Source organism: Opisthocomus hoazin, chromosome 30 (genome assembly GCF_030867145.1).
Source record: "Opisthocomus hoazin isolate bOpiHoa1 chromosome 30, bOpiHoa1.hap1, whole genome shotgun sequence".
NCBI lineage: Eukaryota > Metazoa > Chordata > Aves > Opisthocomiformes > Opisthocomidae > Opisthocomus > Opisthocomus hoazin.
This window is the reverse complement of record NC_134443.1, coordinates 3,801,722-3,814,656: the sequence shown is the minus strand read 5'-3', so window position 1 is coordinate 3,814,656 and position 12,935 is coordinate 3,801,722. Positions and strand designations below refer to the sequence as shown.

Here is a 12,935-nt window from a genome sequence, read left to right as displayed (position 1 = left end):
CCTGGGAGACTATTAAGGACAGAGCTAAAGTAAGAAGAGTTAAAGTAAATAATTCTGCAGTTAAGCTGCTTTCCTGCATCTCATGGGCCCATGTGAGTCCTGCGGCTCCCGCAGGCTTAGGCACTGCAGCTGGACAGCGCTGCCCCGTCCCCGTCGTCCCCGTCACCATCGTCCCCATCCCTCTTGCCCCCATGCAGGACTGTCCCCTACCCCTGGCCACTCATGCCTCAGGCAAGGGGTGCAGGCAGAGTCGAACACCCCTGGACAGCCCCACGCCCTGATGTGGCGTTGCAGCCCATCGGAGCCATGGCATCGCTCACAGGACAGGGGTGCTTCCCGCATCCCCACCGGGGAAGGGCTGTGGGGCACCAGTCAGAGCCAGGGGCTGCTTTCTACCCTTTCCTTTTTGGGGTGCCCTGCACCCTGTGGTGAAGAACCCTCCCCCCAGTCACCTCCTCCGTCCCTGCCGCTCCCACCCCAGGCCCTGCGGGAGGAGCCGGGTCCAGGAGAGGGGAACACCGGGGTGCTACAGCTGCCCTGAGACAAGTCAGCTGCCTCCAGCCGTGGCTCTGAGCAAGGCACAACCGTTTTGTCAGTGGTACCCGGTGCCACCACCCTGGTGTTTTGTTCCCAAGGGAAGATGATGACAGTTTGGGGTTTCAGAGCAACATTTGGCGGCCATGTAGTTGCCTGGCAGAGGTGATGGCCCTACCAGCCCGGGGCATGGACATGACGATCGTGCCCAGTGAGCACCAGGCGCTCCCAGCCATGTGCCACACACTGGGAATGGGGACGGTGACACCTCTTGCACTTAGGATTTAAATGCCACCAAGGTTAGGAGCAGCTGAGAAGAGATTTTCAGGATTGGACTTTTGGACAGAGATGCCTAAATTCCATCTAAGCTTCACTTTAAGTATCAACGTCCCGGGACGGCCTCTGTGTGCTGACGCAGCTGCCACCCTCCACGTGGTGTCACCGCTTTGGCAGGCAACCAGCTCTGGGACCCGCCTGCCAGTGCCCAAAGTGGAGGCACTCGCCCTCCCCAGGGGCTGAGGCCAGGCAGACACTCAAGAGCCAGAACGCGTGCCGCCCAGCGTTGGGCTGCCGTCCGAGGTGGGCGATGCAGCAGGGTGGCAGGGAGCCCGGCAGAGACATGAACACGTGTGCTGCCCACTCGTTCCCGACATACAGACCTGGAGAGAAGCTACAGGAGAGTCCTTTAATGCAGAAGGGGACAGACAGCAGCACCTTGGGGCTGGGAAAGGCCCCCCACCATTTTGGAGTGACTGTCTCCATTGAACCCGTCATGCACGTGCTGCCCCGGGAAGATGGTCGTGCTCACACCTCCTCACCATCCTCTCCAGTGCTGCGGTGGGGCAGATCCCACTGGCGAGCTGGGCTTTGGGAGCCACAGTTCCCCTGCCGCTCGCTTGCCCAGCATGCCAGCGGCCGTGGTTCCAGCACAGCATGGAGCCCCTCTGGGGAGGGGAGTGACACAGAGACAAGACCCCCGACCACGGGGCTGCACCTACTGAATACACCGGCAGAACTGGATCACGGCTTGCTCCTGCTCCCGCGTCTCGATGGAGCCAGGCCGCAGTCGCCGGATCTCCTGGATGGCGTCGCTGCCACTCATCTTCCGTGCCTTCGCCAGGTAGCAGGCCAGCATGGTGCCCGTCCGGCCGTGTCCCAGCATGCAGTGCACTGCCACAGCCTGGCCGCCAGTGCCGCACCGTCAGCTGGCACTGGCACAGATGGACGTGGCTGTAGCCCCACCACGCGCCCCAGCACCACCCCTCGGTGCTACAGGCTTTGCCTCCCTTGGCATTATCCCCTCGGTGTGACCCGTCCCCGGGTGCCACCTCCTCCCCCCCGAGATGTCACCCCCTGCGGTGCCCCCCCCCCAGGCGCTGCCAGCCCGGAGTGACGCGCCCCCCGCCATACCTCCCCACGGGCGCTGGCCTCCTCCACCAGCTGCAGGAAGCTCTGGATCTGCCCGGGCGTCGGGGGGCTGAAGTCGGGCACACGCAGCCGGTGCAGCCGAATGGCGGGGCAGCAGCCGTGGTGCGGGGGTGCCCGCTCCGACAGCGACACCAGATGCCGCACGCCCTGGCCCAGCAGGAACCGGTAGTGCCCCGGCTCCCGCGGCATGCCCAGGCCCGCCAGCTGCCCCTCCGACACCCACGAGAAGTTGGGGGGCTCGGATGCCCCCATCACCTGCGGGGACAGGCACTGCGGCCCTGCACCACCACACTCCCTGGGGACAGAGCTGCTCTGGGAACCCCGGCCAGGCCAGACCCCTGGGAGACCCCCACCAGGACACCCGGGCCCCCCAGTTCAGCTCCCCCTAGGAACCCCTGCCAGGCGCCTCAGGAGACCACGGCCACACCCCCCCAGCACCCCCTGGCCAGAACCCCCACGACCCCCGAGTCAGGACCCTCTGGCCAGGCCGCCAGGACCCCCAGCACCCGCCGCCTCCCCCCCGGAGAACGTGACCGGGCCCCCGGTACCCTCAGGTCAGGTCCCCCGAAATCCCCGGGCCCGCCCGGCCCGGCCGCGCCGCCCCGGCAGCAGCGCCCGGGCCCGGCCCCCGCGGCCTGCCGCGAGCGGGGCCCCGCAGCGGCCCGGCCTGCCCCGCCCCGCCCGGCCCGGCCCGGCCCGGCCGCTCCCCGCAGGCCGCCCCCAGCGATCCCGGCCGCCCCCGACCCGCCGTACCGGGGAGGCCTCGCGGCGAAGCGGAGCCCGGGGAGCGTCTGCAAAGAGCGGCGGCGCGGGCGGGCAGGGAGCGTCCGCCGGGACACGCGGCTGCGCCCGCGGGGCGCCGGGAGGCCCCGGGGCAGCCCCTCCCGTGCCCGGGGCTGGCGGGGGTGCGCGTCCCCCAGCGCTGGGCGAGCGGCTGCCCCCTCCTCCGTCCCCCAGCTCGTCCCCTGGGGTGGGCGCCGGGCCCCGGGGCTGGCGGCAGCCCCTTCCCCGGCTGAGCCCCCTTCCTCCTGTCGCGCCGACCCCCGCCCTAACGAGCTGTCTGAGCCCGGATTAATCCCAGGAGCCACGCTGAGCTTTGATGGCATCAATTTGCCCAGCAAAGACCATTGCTGTTTTCAAACCCATCTCTTCATTTAAGTGATGCCAGGTGGCTTTGGGGGGGGGGTTACACAGCAGGGAAGGGGGGGGCACAGCCCCCATGGCAGTCAGGGCCTGCCCAGCGCTTGTCGGCCACCACGAGCGAGAGCACATGAGTAGACCAGACCCGCGCCCAGCACCACGCGTCAGGGCTTCAGGTGCCCCTCGCCCACGATTTTGTAGGGGAAGTTTCTCCAGCTGAAGACGGGGGCTTCGTCGGGGCTGTTGTGCACGGCTGCCGTCACCCCTGAGGTGCAGATCCCCGTGCCCCATTTACACGGCTGAGATCTCCCCCACGAAGGACTGCCTTGCATCACAGCTGCCCCTGAAGGCCTCCTGCTTCTGCCCCAACACGACGGCCACCTTCATCCTCACCATGTAGCCCCTCTGCAGCCAAAAGCCCACGATGCCAGTGGTGGACTCCCAGCTGATACAGACGTGCTCACTCTCTCCATGGGACATGGAGGGGGTCCCGGCGCAGCCTGATTGCCCCTACCGTGGGGCAGCGAGGCTGAAGAGCACCACGAGGGCGAGGAGGAAGAGCCACAGCTGCCCCATGGCACTGCCAAGCCCGGCCGCTGGCACCTCAGTGGTGAGGGGGAACTGCAGAGCCACCGTGCCACGGCCCTGGGGCTGCTCAGGGTCTGTGCCAGCGTGAGTGTGGCTACGCAGCGGTGACATTCACCCATGACTTTCGTCCCCAGGTGCCTGGGGGCATTAACCTGCAGGGCTGTTTGCAATTTGGTGAGGGGCCTGGGGCTAGTTTGCCTGCCCAGGAGCCTGCAGACCCAGCGGGCTGGCAAGGAGCCTGGGCACAGCGGGCATGCGTGGGGATGGGCACTGGGGGTGAGTGTCATGTCCCCAAGGGCTTGCGCCGAGCCCCTGCCTGCCTGTCTCTAGTTCCTTCTGCCATTCAGTGTGCGGTTGGGCAGTGCTGGAGGCAGTGGACCTGCATCCTGCCCATGTGGGAGCCAGCTATGGGGCTCAGGGGGGTGCGGGGAAGGGAATGGGTGCCCCAGGTGCCGGTGAGGGGTTGGTGACAGGTTCTGGCGCTCAGAGGGACCCTGCCAGGTTGAGTGGTGCCCCCAGGCCCCCCCCTTCCCAGCTCCATCTGAGCCCCCTCCCATCTGGGGCTCCCCATCTGGGGCACGCAGACAACACATTCTTCTTGGCGGGTTGTAGAGGCAAAGGGGTAATGGGGACAGAGAGGGGAGAGCAGGGGCTGAGGCCACCCCAGCCCTGGATCCAGCTGGCTCTCACGGCCCCAGCATCTCCCGGAGCCGGGCTTTCACCACCACATCGCCCTTCACCTCGTAGATCAGGCTCTTCCAGGCCAGGATGGCAGGTGGCAGGCGCAGGGACTGGTAGGCAGCTCGCATCTTATCTGGGGACAGCCCCGTGTCCCACAGGTAGACATCAGCCAGCTCACCGGAGAAGGAGTTGTAGACATCGAAGCCGCCCCCAAAGGCATCCTGCTCCTGCCCCAGCAGGATGGCTGCCTCTGCCCCCACTGTGTAGCCCCTCTGCAGCCCCTTGCGGGGCCAGGGCTTCCCATTGAGCCAAAACTCGGCGATGCCAGTGGCCGACTCCCAGCTAGCACAGACATGTTCCCAGTCCCCATGGCCCTCAGGGACACGGAAGGTGACGAACTTGCCCCCCACGTAGAGCCGGTACTCGCCAGGTTTAGGCTTGAAGAGGAGGATCTCGTTGTCCTGCGCCTTGGTGGCGTAGGAGAAGAGGCTGTGGGGCCGGGTCAGGTCAGTGTAGGACCTCAGGCACACCGTGAAGTTCTGCAGTGGCTGCTCAAGCTTGGCCCTCAGCACCACGTAGGCATCGCTGGGGTCCTTCCGGAAGATGAACACCTTTCGGTACAGGTCTGGGGGATGACAGAGGGGACGCAGTGGGAGGCTGGGGTGTCCTTCAGCCCCCTCTGACTGCTTCTGAGCTTTCCTCCATTCGCCCCAGCTGATTCTGCATCCCTGATGTCCCCTCTGCTGAGCCCAGCTTCACCCCAGCACCCCCCAGCCCCGCTGACCAGGCTCTGGCATGAAGTGGAGGGCTCCAAGACCTGCTGCCACATCCCGCTCGGACCTGCCCCACCCCATGCCAACTCCTGTCCCCCAGCATTGCCCCTACCTTCCTGGGCTGCGATCCCTGAGAGCCCGGCCAGGACAGCAAGGCAGAGCTGCAGCTGGCCCATGGTCCCGGGTGCTGTAGTTGGTGCCAGGAGAGGAGCCGCTTTGGTGCAGGGCTGCCGCCCACAGGGTTTATGGGCAGGAGGGTGGGAGGGGAGCCGCTTCCCCCCAGCCCCATCCCTGGGATGCCCGGGAGGGGCGATTTCACGCTGTCACGTGGCCATGCCACAAGACACCAGGTCACCCGCCTGCACAGGGCTCCACTTGGAGCTGTGCCCTGGGTGCATGGCTCTTGCGAGAGGCTCAGGGAAAGATGCTTTTGGCCCCCTTGCCCCAGCTCGTGGCTCTTGGGCATGTCCCTGGGCTCAGTTTACCAGGGATGAGCCTCCAAGTCCCACAGGGCTTGGCTCAGCCGGGGCAGCTCCTCATGTGCTTGCACCCCTCCGTCATCCCCACTCCAGCTCTCCATCCGTGCCTGTTTCACATCTCATGTGCCTTGTGACTGCACGTGGCCATCCCTCATGGACCATGGCTCGGATGCCTCCAGCCCTGGATATAACTCACCCCACTTCCTGCTAATCGACTGCAGAGCTTCATTATGAACTTTTCCTGCTAATTTGGAGGCATGAGGAGCACACGCCTCCTGCTTCCTGTCCCTTGGCCCACAGGATTCTGGCCGGAGGTGATGGATGTCACCCTCCCGTGCCCCTCCGCACCTCCCAGCCCCTGCCATTAACCAAGCCTGGTGAGCAGCTCTGACAGATATTATATTGTATATAATTCCCACTGGCTGATCTCGGATGTGACGCTCATATCAGCTTGTCAGGAGTGAGTGAAAAATCCCTTGTTGCTTCACATTGACGCTGCCCTTTCTGCCTGCCGAAATCTCCCTGTGGAGCTGGGGAGGCCGGGGCTGAGCCTCAGGGATCCCCATGGGTGTGCAGAAGCCTGAGGCTGACACGCCCCAGGGGCTTGGGGAGATGCTTGAGGCACTCCAGGGCTATCTCCATTGAGCGAATCGGGGTGTCCGACCTCAAACAGTGGGGCTGAGACCCTCAAGGAAGGGGACAGAGGGAGGAGAGGCACCAAGCCTGGCACATCATAGGCCCATGTTGCCCTCCGCTGGGTCCTGAGGGAGCGTTGCCTGTGGCGCAGAAGCTGCAGGGCTGGTGGGGACACTGGGGAGAGGGAACAGTTCTGGGGGCTGGGTGGTCAGGGGCCGGTGTGAGGCCCTCGGCTGCAGCACCAGGAGCTCAGCAGCTGCCGCTGGCGTCTGCGTCGTGGCGGCAGAGCCGGGCAGCGAGCAGTGCTGTGGGCCCCAGGCAGCAGTGCAGCACCCCCAGCCCCTCGCTCAGCCCCAGCACGTAATCAAAGTGCTCGAAGGTGCCACAGGTGGGCTGCAGCAGCTGGGTTTGCAGAAGGAGATCCACGGCCAGCCCCACGCCATAAGGCACCCAGAGCCCAAAGAAGAGCCAGCTTGCGCCGATGCCTGGCTCCCAGCCCACCCTCAGCTGTGGCACAGCCAGCGTGGCCACCAGCAGCACTGCCGGCAGCAGCAGGAAGAGGCAGAGGCAGATGGCAACGTGCAGCAAGTACGCTGGGGAGAGGATGTCCACGCTCCGACGGATGCAGCTCGTCTCTGGGGCTGCCACCGTGCCGCTGGTGAGAGCTGCCGGCATCGCCAGCAGCAGAGCTCCGGCCCACACGGCCACGGCCAGCCGCCGGCTCCGGGGGTCCCAGTGGCACCAGGCACTGCTGCAGAAGTTGCTGCCCACCAGCAGCCCCTGGGTGAAGAGGCTCCAGTGCCACAGTAGGTGGGTGAGCCTGCACAGCCCTGTGCCCAGCTGCCAGCCCTGCCCGATGCCCACTGCCACAGGTGGCAGCAGAGCAGTGAAGAGACCCATCCCCACTACCAGCTGGGCCACCAGCGCTCGGCTCTGAGGCCAGCCCCAGGCGTGGGGCCGCTTGGCCAGTGCCACCAGCAGCGCCCCAGTGCCCAGGGTGGCCGCGGCGCAGGTGATGGCCAGGAACCTGGGGGCCACATGCTGGAAGAGGGAACAGTAATTGTTGTGGCAGGGTGCAGTGTCGTAGTCCAGGGACGTCATGTTGCTGTCGTCGTAGGAGAGATTACCAATGATCTCCAGCAGGTCCAGGGAGTTTTTGCTCTCCAGGACGCTGGGGCTCTGCGAACAAGACCAGTGGGCATCAGGCAGGGATGTACCCAGCTGACCGCAGGTGCCCGCGTCCCATGGGATCGCTTGAGATGTGCCCTCAGATGGGCCACTGATCCCTGCTGTGGAGCTTCTGCCCCGCTGGTGCCAGGGGATTCGTGTACAGCCCTAGTGCAGGCTGAGCAGGGCAATTTATCAGGGAGGAACCCAGTACGAGGACAGGGGAGGCTGCCTGCAGCCGATACCTCGGGGGTGCGGGATTGTCCCGGGCTGGCCCCGCTGCGCATGAAAGCACAAATTTTCTTACAGTCTCAAAGCAGGGTTGCACACCCACAGCAACTGGGTGCACACCCCACCACTGCGCACCCACGCGGCCCCAGCCCTCGCGTCCTGCCGGACGAGAAATTGCTGGGGGAGAAGCAGGAGGGGAGTGGAAAGGCACTCACCACCGGGATGCAGTTGCCCATGACGTCTGTCCCAGGACAGCACCTGCTCCTCTGTCTTTGGGGTCTCCAATGGGTGCTGCGCGTGTTGGCCAGCACTCAGCTGTGCCGGCTCACTGCAGGGTGCGGTGCCAGCAGGGTGTGCTCAGGGGTGCGTGCCCTCTGATGAGTGCCACACACAGCGATGCACGCTCTCCAAGAGCTGTGTTGCCCTGCAGTGCCTGCTCCACTCCCCCTCCCTCAGGCTCCACTCCTCCCTCTCGAAAGGGAGGTGAAGGACTGCGCTAACAAGATAAGAGCTGCCTCGTTAATAGCAGCCCTCCTGGCCTGGCAATCCCCTTCGCCAGGGACTGAAGGAAACGGGCGGGCCACCGCTGCCAGTAAAGCCGGTGAGCCACCAGTGAAAGCCCGCAACTTCTCGAGCAGGAAACAATCACTTCTTGGCAGAACACCTGAAGTTAATTAGGAATTGTATTTACAGGCACCCCAGCCATGTGAACACTCCTGTTGCTGGCTTGGACTCAGGCATGTGCAGAGTTTCATCCCAGCGGTGCTGACTACGTGCAAGCCTGGCTCTGGGCTGCAGGGTGGGCTTTGCAGGTGCAGGATGGGGGCAACTGCCGAGGGGACCCTGCAGCAGTGCAGCCCAGGCACGCAATGCTTTCCACCTCCCAGGCAGCAAGGAAATCTGCAGCTCTTCCTTCGGATGCCCCACCGGGAGGCCGGATCCTGCAGGGTCACCCTGCGGTGCTGGGGCTGAATCATGGGCTCCCTGGGCTGCAGCAGGCAGCAAGCCCAGCTCAGCAGGGAACTGGTGGGGGCTGGTGGCACTTGGTGGCCCTGGGGGCCCTTGTGCCTGGTGGGAGCATCCCCAGAGGGTGAGGGGGCTGGGGTACTGCTCTGGAGGTTTGAACTGGGGGGGGGGGGCTGGTAATTTGGGAGGAGCTAAGGGTCAGGGGCTGGGTGTCTGTGGCAGGGATCTGGGCGAGTAGGTGGGGTGGTCTGTGGGTGAAAGGGTTGGGAGTCTGCATAGTGGCTCTGGGGACAGGTGGCTGATGGAGGCTGTGGTCGGGGGAGCTGAGCTATACCTCCACAGGCTGCGCGATGCACTCGGCCGTGTCCGTCCCACGCTCTGCCCCAGCGAGCCACATCCCCTCACCAGGCTGAGGTCTGCCCCCTCCCCTGGCCTCAGTGACCCCAGCTCCCCCTCGCCCCAGGGGGGTCATGGTCACGACACCTCCCACGCAGCGGCAGCATCCAGCACATGCAGGTGGAAGCAGAGACGCAGAGGCAGGTAACGTGTGTAATCCAGATATATTTATGGTTATTTTCCAAGATTAGCACAGGATATTAGAAAGGTTATAAAGTCACATCGACGTTCGTTGTCTCCCTTTTATGTACATACAAGAACACAGCACAACAACACAGACGGTCCTCTGCCCTGCCCTGCTGCCATCCCACGGCGTCTCCAGAGCTCCCTACAAATATGGCTTTCGTGTCTATTGAGAGTTCAGTGCCGGCTGGGAAGCAGCTGGAGCCTCGCCGGGGCCAGTGAGCAGGAGCAAACAGGCCTGGCTGCAAAGGAGGGCCACGAGGTCCTGAATTGTCCTCGCTCCTCCAGCACTGTCCCTGACTGTGTCCTGGTTCAGAGGCACCAGGCCCAGCACAGGTGACCATAGTGGCACAGGGTGGAGATGGGGCTGGAGGTCCCCCTGCCTGTGTGGCCAACAAGGACCTCCCGCTCCCAAAGGGGCCACCAACACGCAGGGAAGTGGCTGGTGCCCTGGGCTCTCCCAGCCACGTGGTGAAACCACCCAGCTTTGCTGAGTGCCAGCAGCAGAAGGAGGCAGGTGTCCCCTCTCCCCTGTGACAGCACGTCTCTCGTCACCACCCCAGCAGCACCGCCTGCCCCATTACTTCTTCCCTCTGCAGCGCAGCGCATCCCCTATCAGCCACATCAGGGACACCACGTACCCTGCCACCTCCCTGTGCCGCTGACAGTGCCTGGTGTCACCCCCATGCTAGCATCAAGGTGTAGTTTCTCACCCTTTCACATGCCTCACATCACCTCTTGTACTCATGACATGGTGTCATCGTCCTTGACAGCCCTGACCTGGTGTACCACAGCACAGGTACAACAGGATGTGACCCAGACCCAACACAGGGTGTACCCCATCACTCTAACACACTCACGGTGTGGTGCAGCTCACGACTGACACCCACCGTGCCCCCACTCATGGCTGTGTACCTGTTCCTCTTTGCACCTGTGATATGGTGCATTCATCACCCTGAAAGACTCAACACATGGTGTACCTCACCATGCCTCTAGGCTCCCAAAATTCTGTTTCCCACCACACTTCACACCCATGACATGATCAGGGCCTCAAAACTCACAAAATGGTTTCTCCGTCACGCTCATGACCATGGTGTGTCCCACCACACCTTCCACCGGCAGCACAGTGGGTGCACCATCACTGCACCCTCTCACACTGTGATATGCCCCATCACCCCTTGCACTCATTCCATGGCATCTCCCTCTTCACACGTGTGACCTGGTGTATCTGTCACTCCTCACATGTGACCACGGGGTCTCCATTGCCCTCGCGCCCATGGCAGTGGGTCTGCTGTTCCCTTGCATCTACCAAAGCGCTTTGGCTCTTGCTTGCAGATATAGTCTCATATTCATGCTCCCAGGACCTGTGATGCCTGGGGCTGTGACAGAGCCTCTCATCATGGCCACAGCAGGACAACAGGGCCAGCCACCCAGGGTGGGACGAGGCCCATCCTTTGCTGAAGTCTGCCACAGGTAGCAAGTCCTGCCCTGATGCCCTGCCTGTGCCTGGCCATGCTGCATCCTGCCACATCCCATACCATGCAGCACCTCAAAAAGGCCAAATCCTGACTTCTCTCACCAGGGCAAAGCAGCAACCACTGGCACCAGCCCTTGAAGCAGCTCTGGAGTAGCAGCCCTGGGCAGAAATTGTCCATGGCCATGCCTACACTGCCTCGAAGGGGCACAAATGACCTCCCTGTTCAACCTCAGTTCCCACCTCCCTTTCTCTAGGGACCAGTTAACCCCCTTCCCTCCCAGACCCCCGGGTCAGGGCTTTCTAACCATCTACAGCATGTAGACTTACACTGAGATTAAATCATACTTGAAAACATGTCCTTGCATTTTTATTTCAAGGAATTATGTCTGTTTCATAGTGGATGTTAAAGATCTTCAGCAAAGCATCACGTTGCATATTCACACATGCTCAGTGTGCAGTGGAGCAGTTAACAGCATCAACATCTGCAGTGTTATCTCTGCCAGCAACTGTTGCATCCCTTGAAACGAGCTCAGAACGATCGTTGGGACTACAAGCCAACATTCTCCTCCAAAGAGATGGGAAGGGAGGAACAACATTGAGAAAACTGTAGGTTTTCTTCACCATGTATGATGAAGGCTTTATAGACCTCTCTCTCAAGGTGCTGACACCCTGCTGCCTGCGTGCTCCTGACAAATGATTTAGCCACAGCGAACCCAGTCGCATCTGTGCACGTGCCACAAATGCATTGCTCATTCCCATCCTGTGCCTGCCACCGAGCCATGCCTCTTCCTCTTCCGCTTGGTCCCAGCCCCCTGCCAGCCCTGCTCGCTCCGTGCTGGCTTCCCAGCAGGCATCATCCTCGTGCCATGTGGTCGCAGGGTCTGGATGGGACAAATACTACCAGCCCCATGAACACCTGGTACCCCACAGCGGACGACACAAGCTCTTCCTCTATCTCCTAGGTAAGGCTGCCCAAGCCACCGAGGGCTTTTGCTCCTTCCTGAAGGGCTCTCCTCCTCCAGACAACCCCAAAACCGAAGGGGTGCCCAGCCGAACAGCAGCTCCTGCAAACCCCTTGTACCTAGACTAAGAGATGCTGGCAGCCTAGGAAGCTGGAAAACCTCATCCCAAAGGTGAGGGATGAGGTCTGGCTCCCCAGGGGATGTGGGGTGTCCTGCAGATGCTGGAGTGCGCAGTCCCCTGCAGCCCCATCCTGTGGGACTGTGGCTGGGGTGGGCAAAGCGGACCCTGGGGACATGCTGGAGAGACTGGGAAGATTTGGAAAGCTTCTGGTTTTCGTCTTAGAAAAGATTGTGAAAACGGTAGGAGGTAGGGCAAGCCTCTCCACCCCCTCCACCCCTCCTTAGAGACCTCTGAACTACCAAGACACTAAATCCAGGCATTTCAGCCGTTGTTGGCTGCAGTGCTTGGAGCTGAGAGGAAACGGCCTTTCCCAAGCTCACACCTGCCCTTGGAAGGGTCTGGGGAGGGAAGGGGCATAGACAGCTCAAAGAAGCAGACCCTGGTGGAGCCCCACTCTACACATCTCCTTGGCCAGAGGAATCCCAGGCCTCAGGCTGCTCTGGGCTGCTTGTGCTGTGGAGCAGGTTGTCTCCAGCTCGGCTCCCGTGGTGCCACCAGCTGCGCTGGCTCTGGCTGAAGCCATCCTCAGGGTCTAAACTACCTTTCCAGAGGCTCTGGGAGCCCCAGAGCCAGACCAATGAAGAGGGGAGTTGCAATGGCTGCAGGCCCACTGGCTCTGCCCAGTGCTCCCAGCGCAGGTGGCCTCCTGCCCTGCACTGAACATCTCAATAGATGGTTTAAATTGACATTTTCAATCTGAGAATTTGCAAAGTTGGGGCTCTTTTCTCTGGATTCGCCCCCAAACCTCTGCCCTCCCCCCTCCCACTGGGGTGGGACCGGGGAGCCACAGTGCCTGGCAGCTCCCAGTCTCTCTGGGGGCCTCAGCAGTTCCCATCCTGGAAGCTCACCCCCCCTTCACACATCTACTGCACGAGGACAGCTCTCTTCCCGAATGGACACTGTTCAACAAGAACCACCAAGGATAAAATCAGGGCAGGGGCCTGGGGTCCCTCCCTGCTTGACCCCAGCCATGTGCCACAACCTCGGAGGCAGAGACGCTGCCCATCAGCACCCTGCTCCTGTCCCACCAGCCACGGTCCCCATCCCAGCTGGGGCTGGGGCCATCATGCAGCAGCCGAGGCTGGGGGGAGCGATGGGAACGTGGCTCCCGGC

The 12,935-nt window shown here is 62.8% G+C and overlaps 3 protein-coding genes across 8 annotated transcripts; all 3 read right to left on the bottom strand.

Moving 5' to 3' along the window:
- Positions 1 to 1,205: 1,205 nt before the first annotated feature.
- DUSP23 (dual specificity phosphatase 23) lies at positions 1,206 to 2,842 on the bottom strand. 6 transcript variants are annotated; one of them, XM_075445255.1, is made up of 4 exons: positions 2,716 to 2,842; positions 1,945 to 2,257; positions 1,533 to 1,745; positions 1,206 to 1,366 (listed from the first exon to the last, which is right to left on the bottom strand). In XM_075445255.1, the coding sequence occupies exons 2-4, from the start codon at positions 2,212 to 2,214 to the stop codon at positions 1,349 to 1,351; spliced, it is 501 nt and encodes a 166-aa protein (XP_075301370.1). In that variant the 5' UTR covers positions 2,215 to 2,257; positions 2,716 to 2,842; the 3' UTR covers positions 1,206 to 1,348. The 6 variants fall into 6 exon arrangements, with proteins under 6 accessions (XP_075301370.1, XP_075301371.1, XP_075301366.1 ...); XM_075445256.1 differs by having other exon boundaries at positions 1,533 to 1,714; XM_075445251.1 differs by having other exon boundaries at positions 1,945 to 2,217; positions 2,716 to 2,799.
- Positions 2,843 to 4,238: 1,396 nt separating this feature from the next.
- On the bottom strand, positions 4,239 to 5,320 carry LOC104326991 (serum amyloid P-component). The gene is made up of 2 exons (XM_009931834.2): positions 5,257 to 5,320; positions 4,239 to 4,996 (listed from the first exon to the last, which is right to left on the bottom strand). Exons 1-2 carry the CDS (start codon positions 5,318 to 5,320, stop codon positions 4,377 to 4,379), a joined length of 684 nt encoding a protein of 227 aa, XP_009930136.2. The 3' UTR covers positions 4,239 to 4,376.
- A 698-nt stretch (positions 5,321 to 6,018) lies between these two features.
- On the bottom strand, positions 6,019 to 8,067 carry ACKR1 (atypical chemokine receptor 1 (Duffy blood group)). The gene is made up of 2 exons (XM_075445070.1): positions 7,873 to 8,067; positions 6,019 to 7,438 (listed from the first exon to the last, which is right to left on the bottom strand). The coding sequence occupies exons 1-2, from the start codon at positions 7,891 to 7,893 to the stop codon at positions 6,509 to 6,511; spliced, it is 951 nt and encodes a 316-aa protein (XP_075301185.1). The 5' UTR covers positions 7,894 to 8,067; the 3' UTR covers positions 6,019 to 6,508.
- Between the last annotated feature and the right edge of the window lie 4,868 nt (positions 8,068 to 12,935).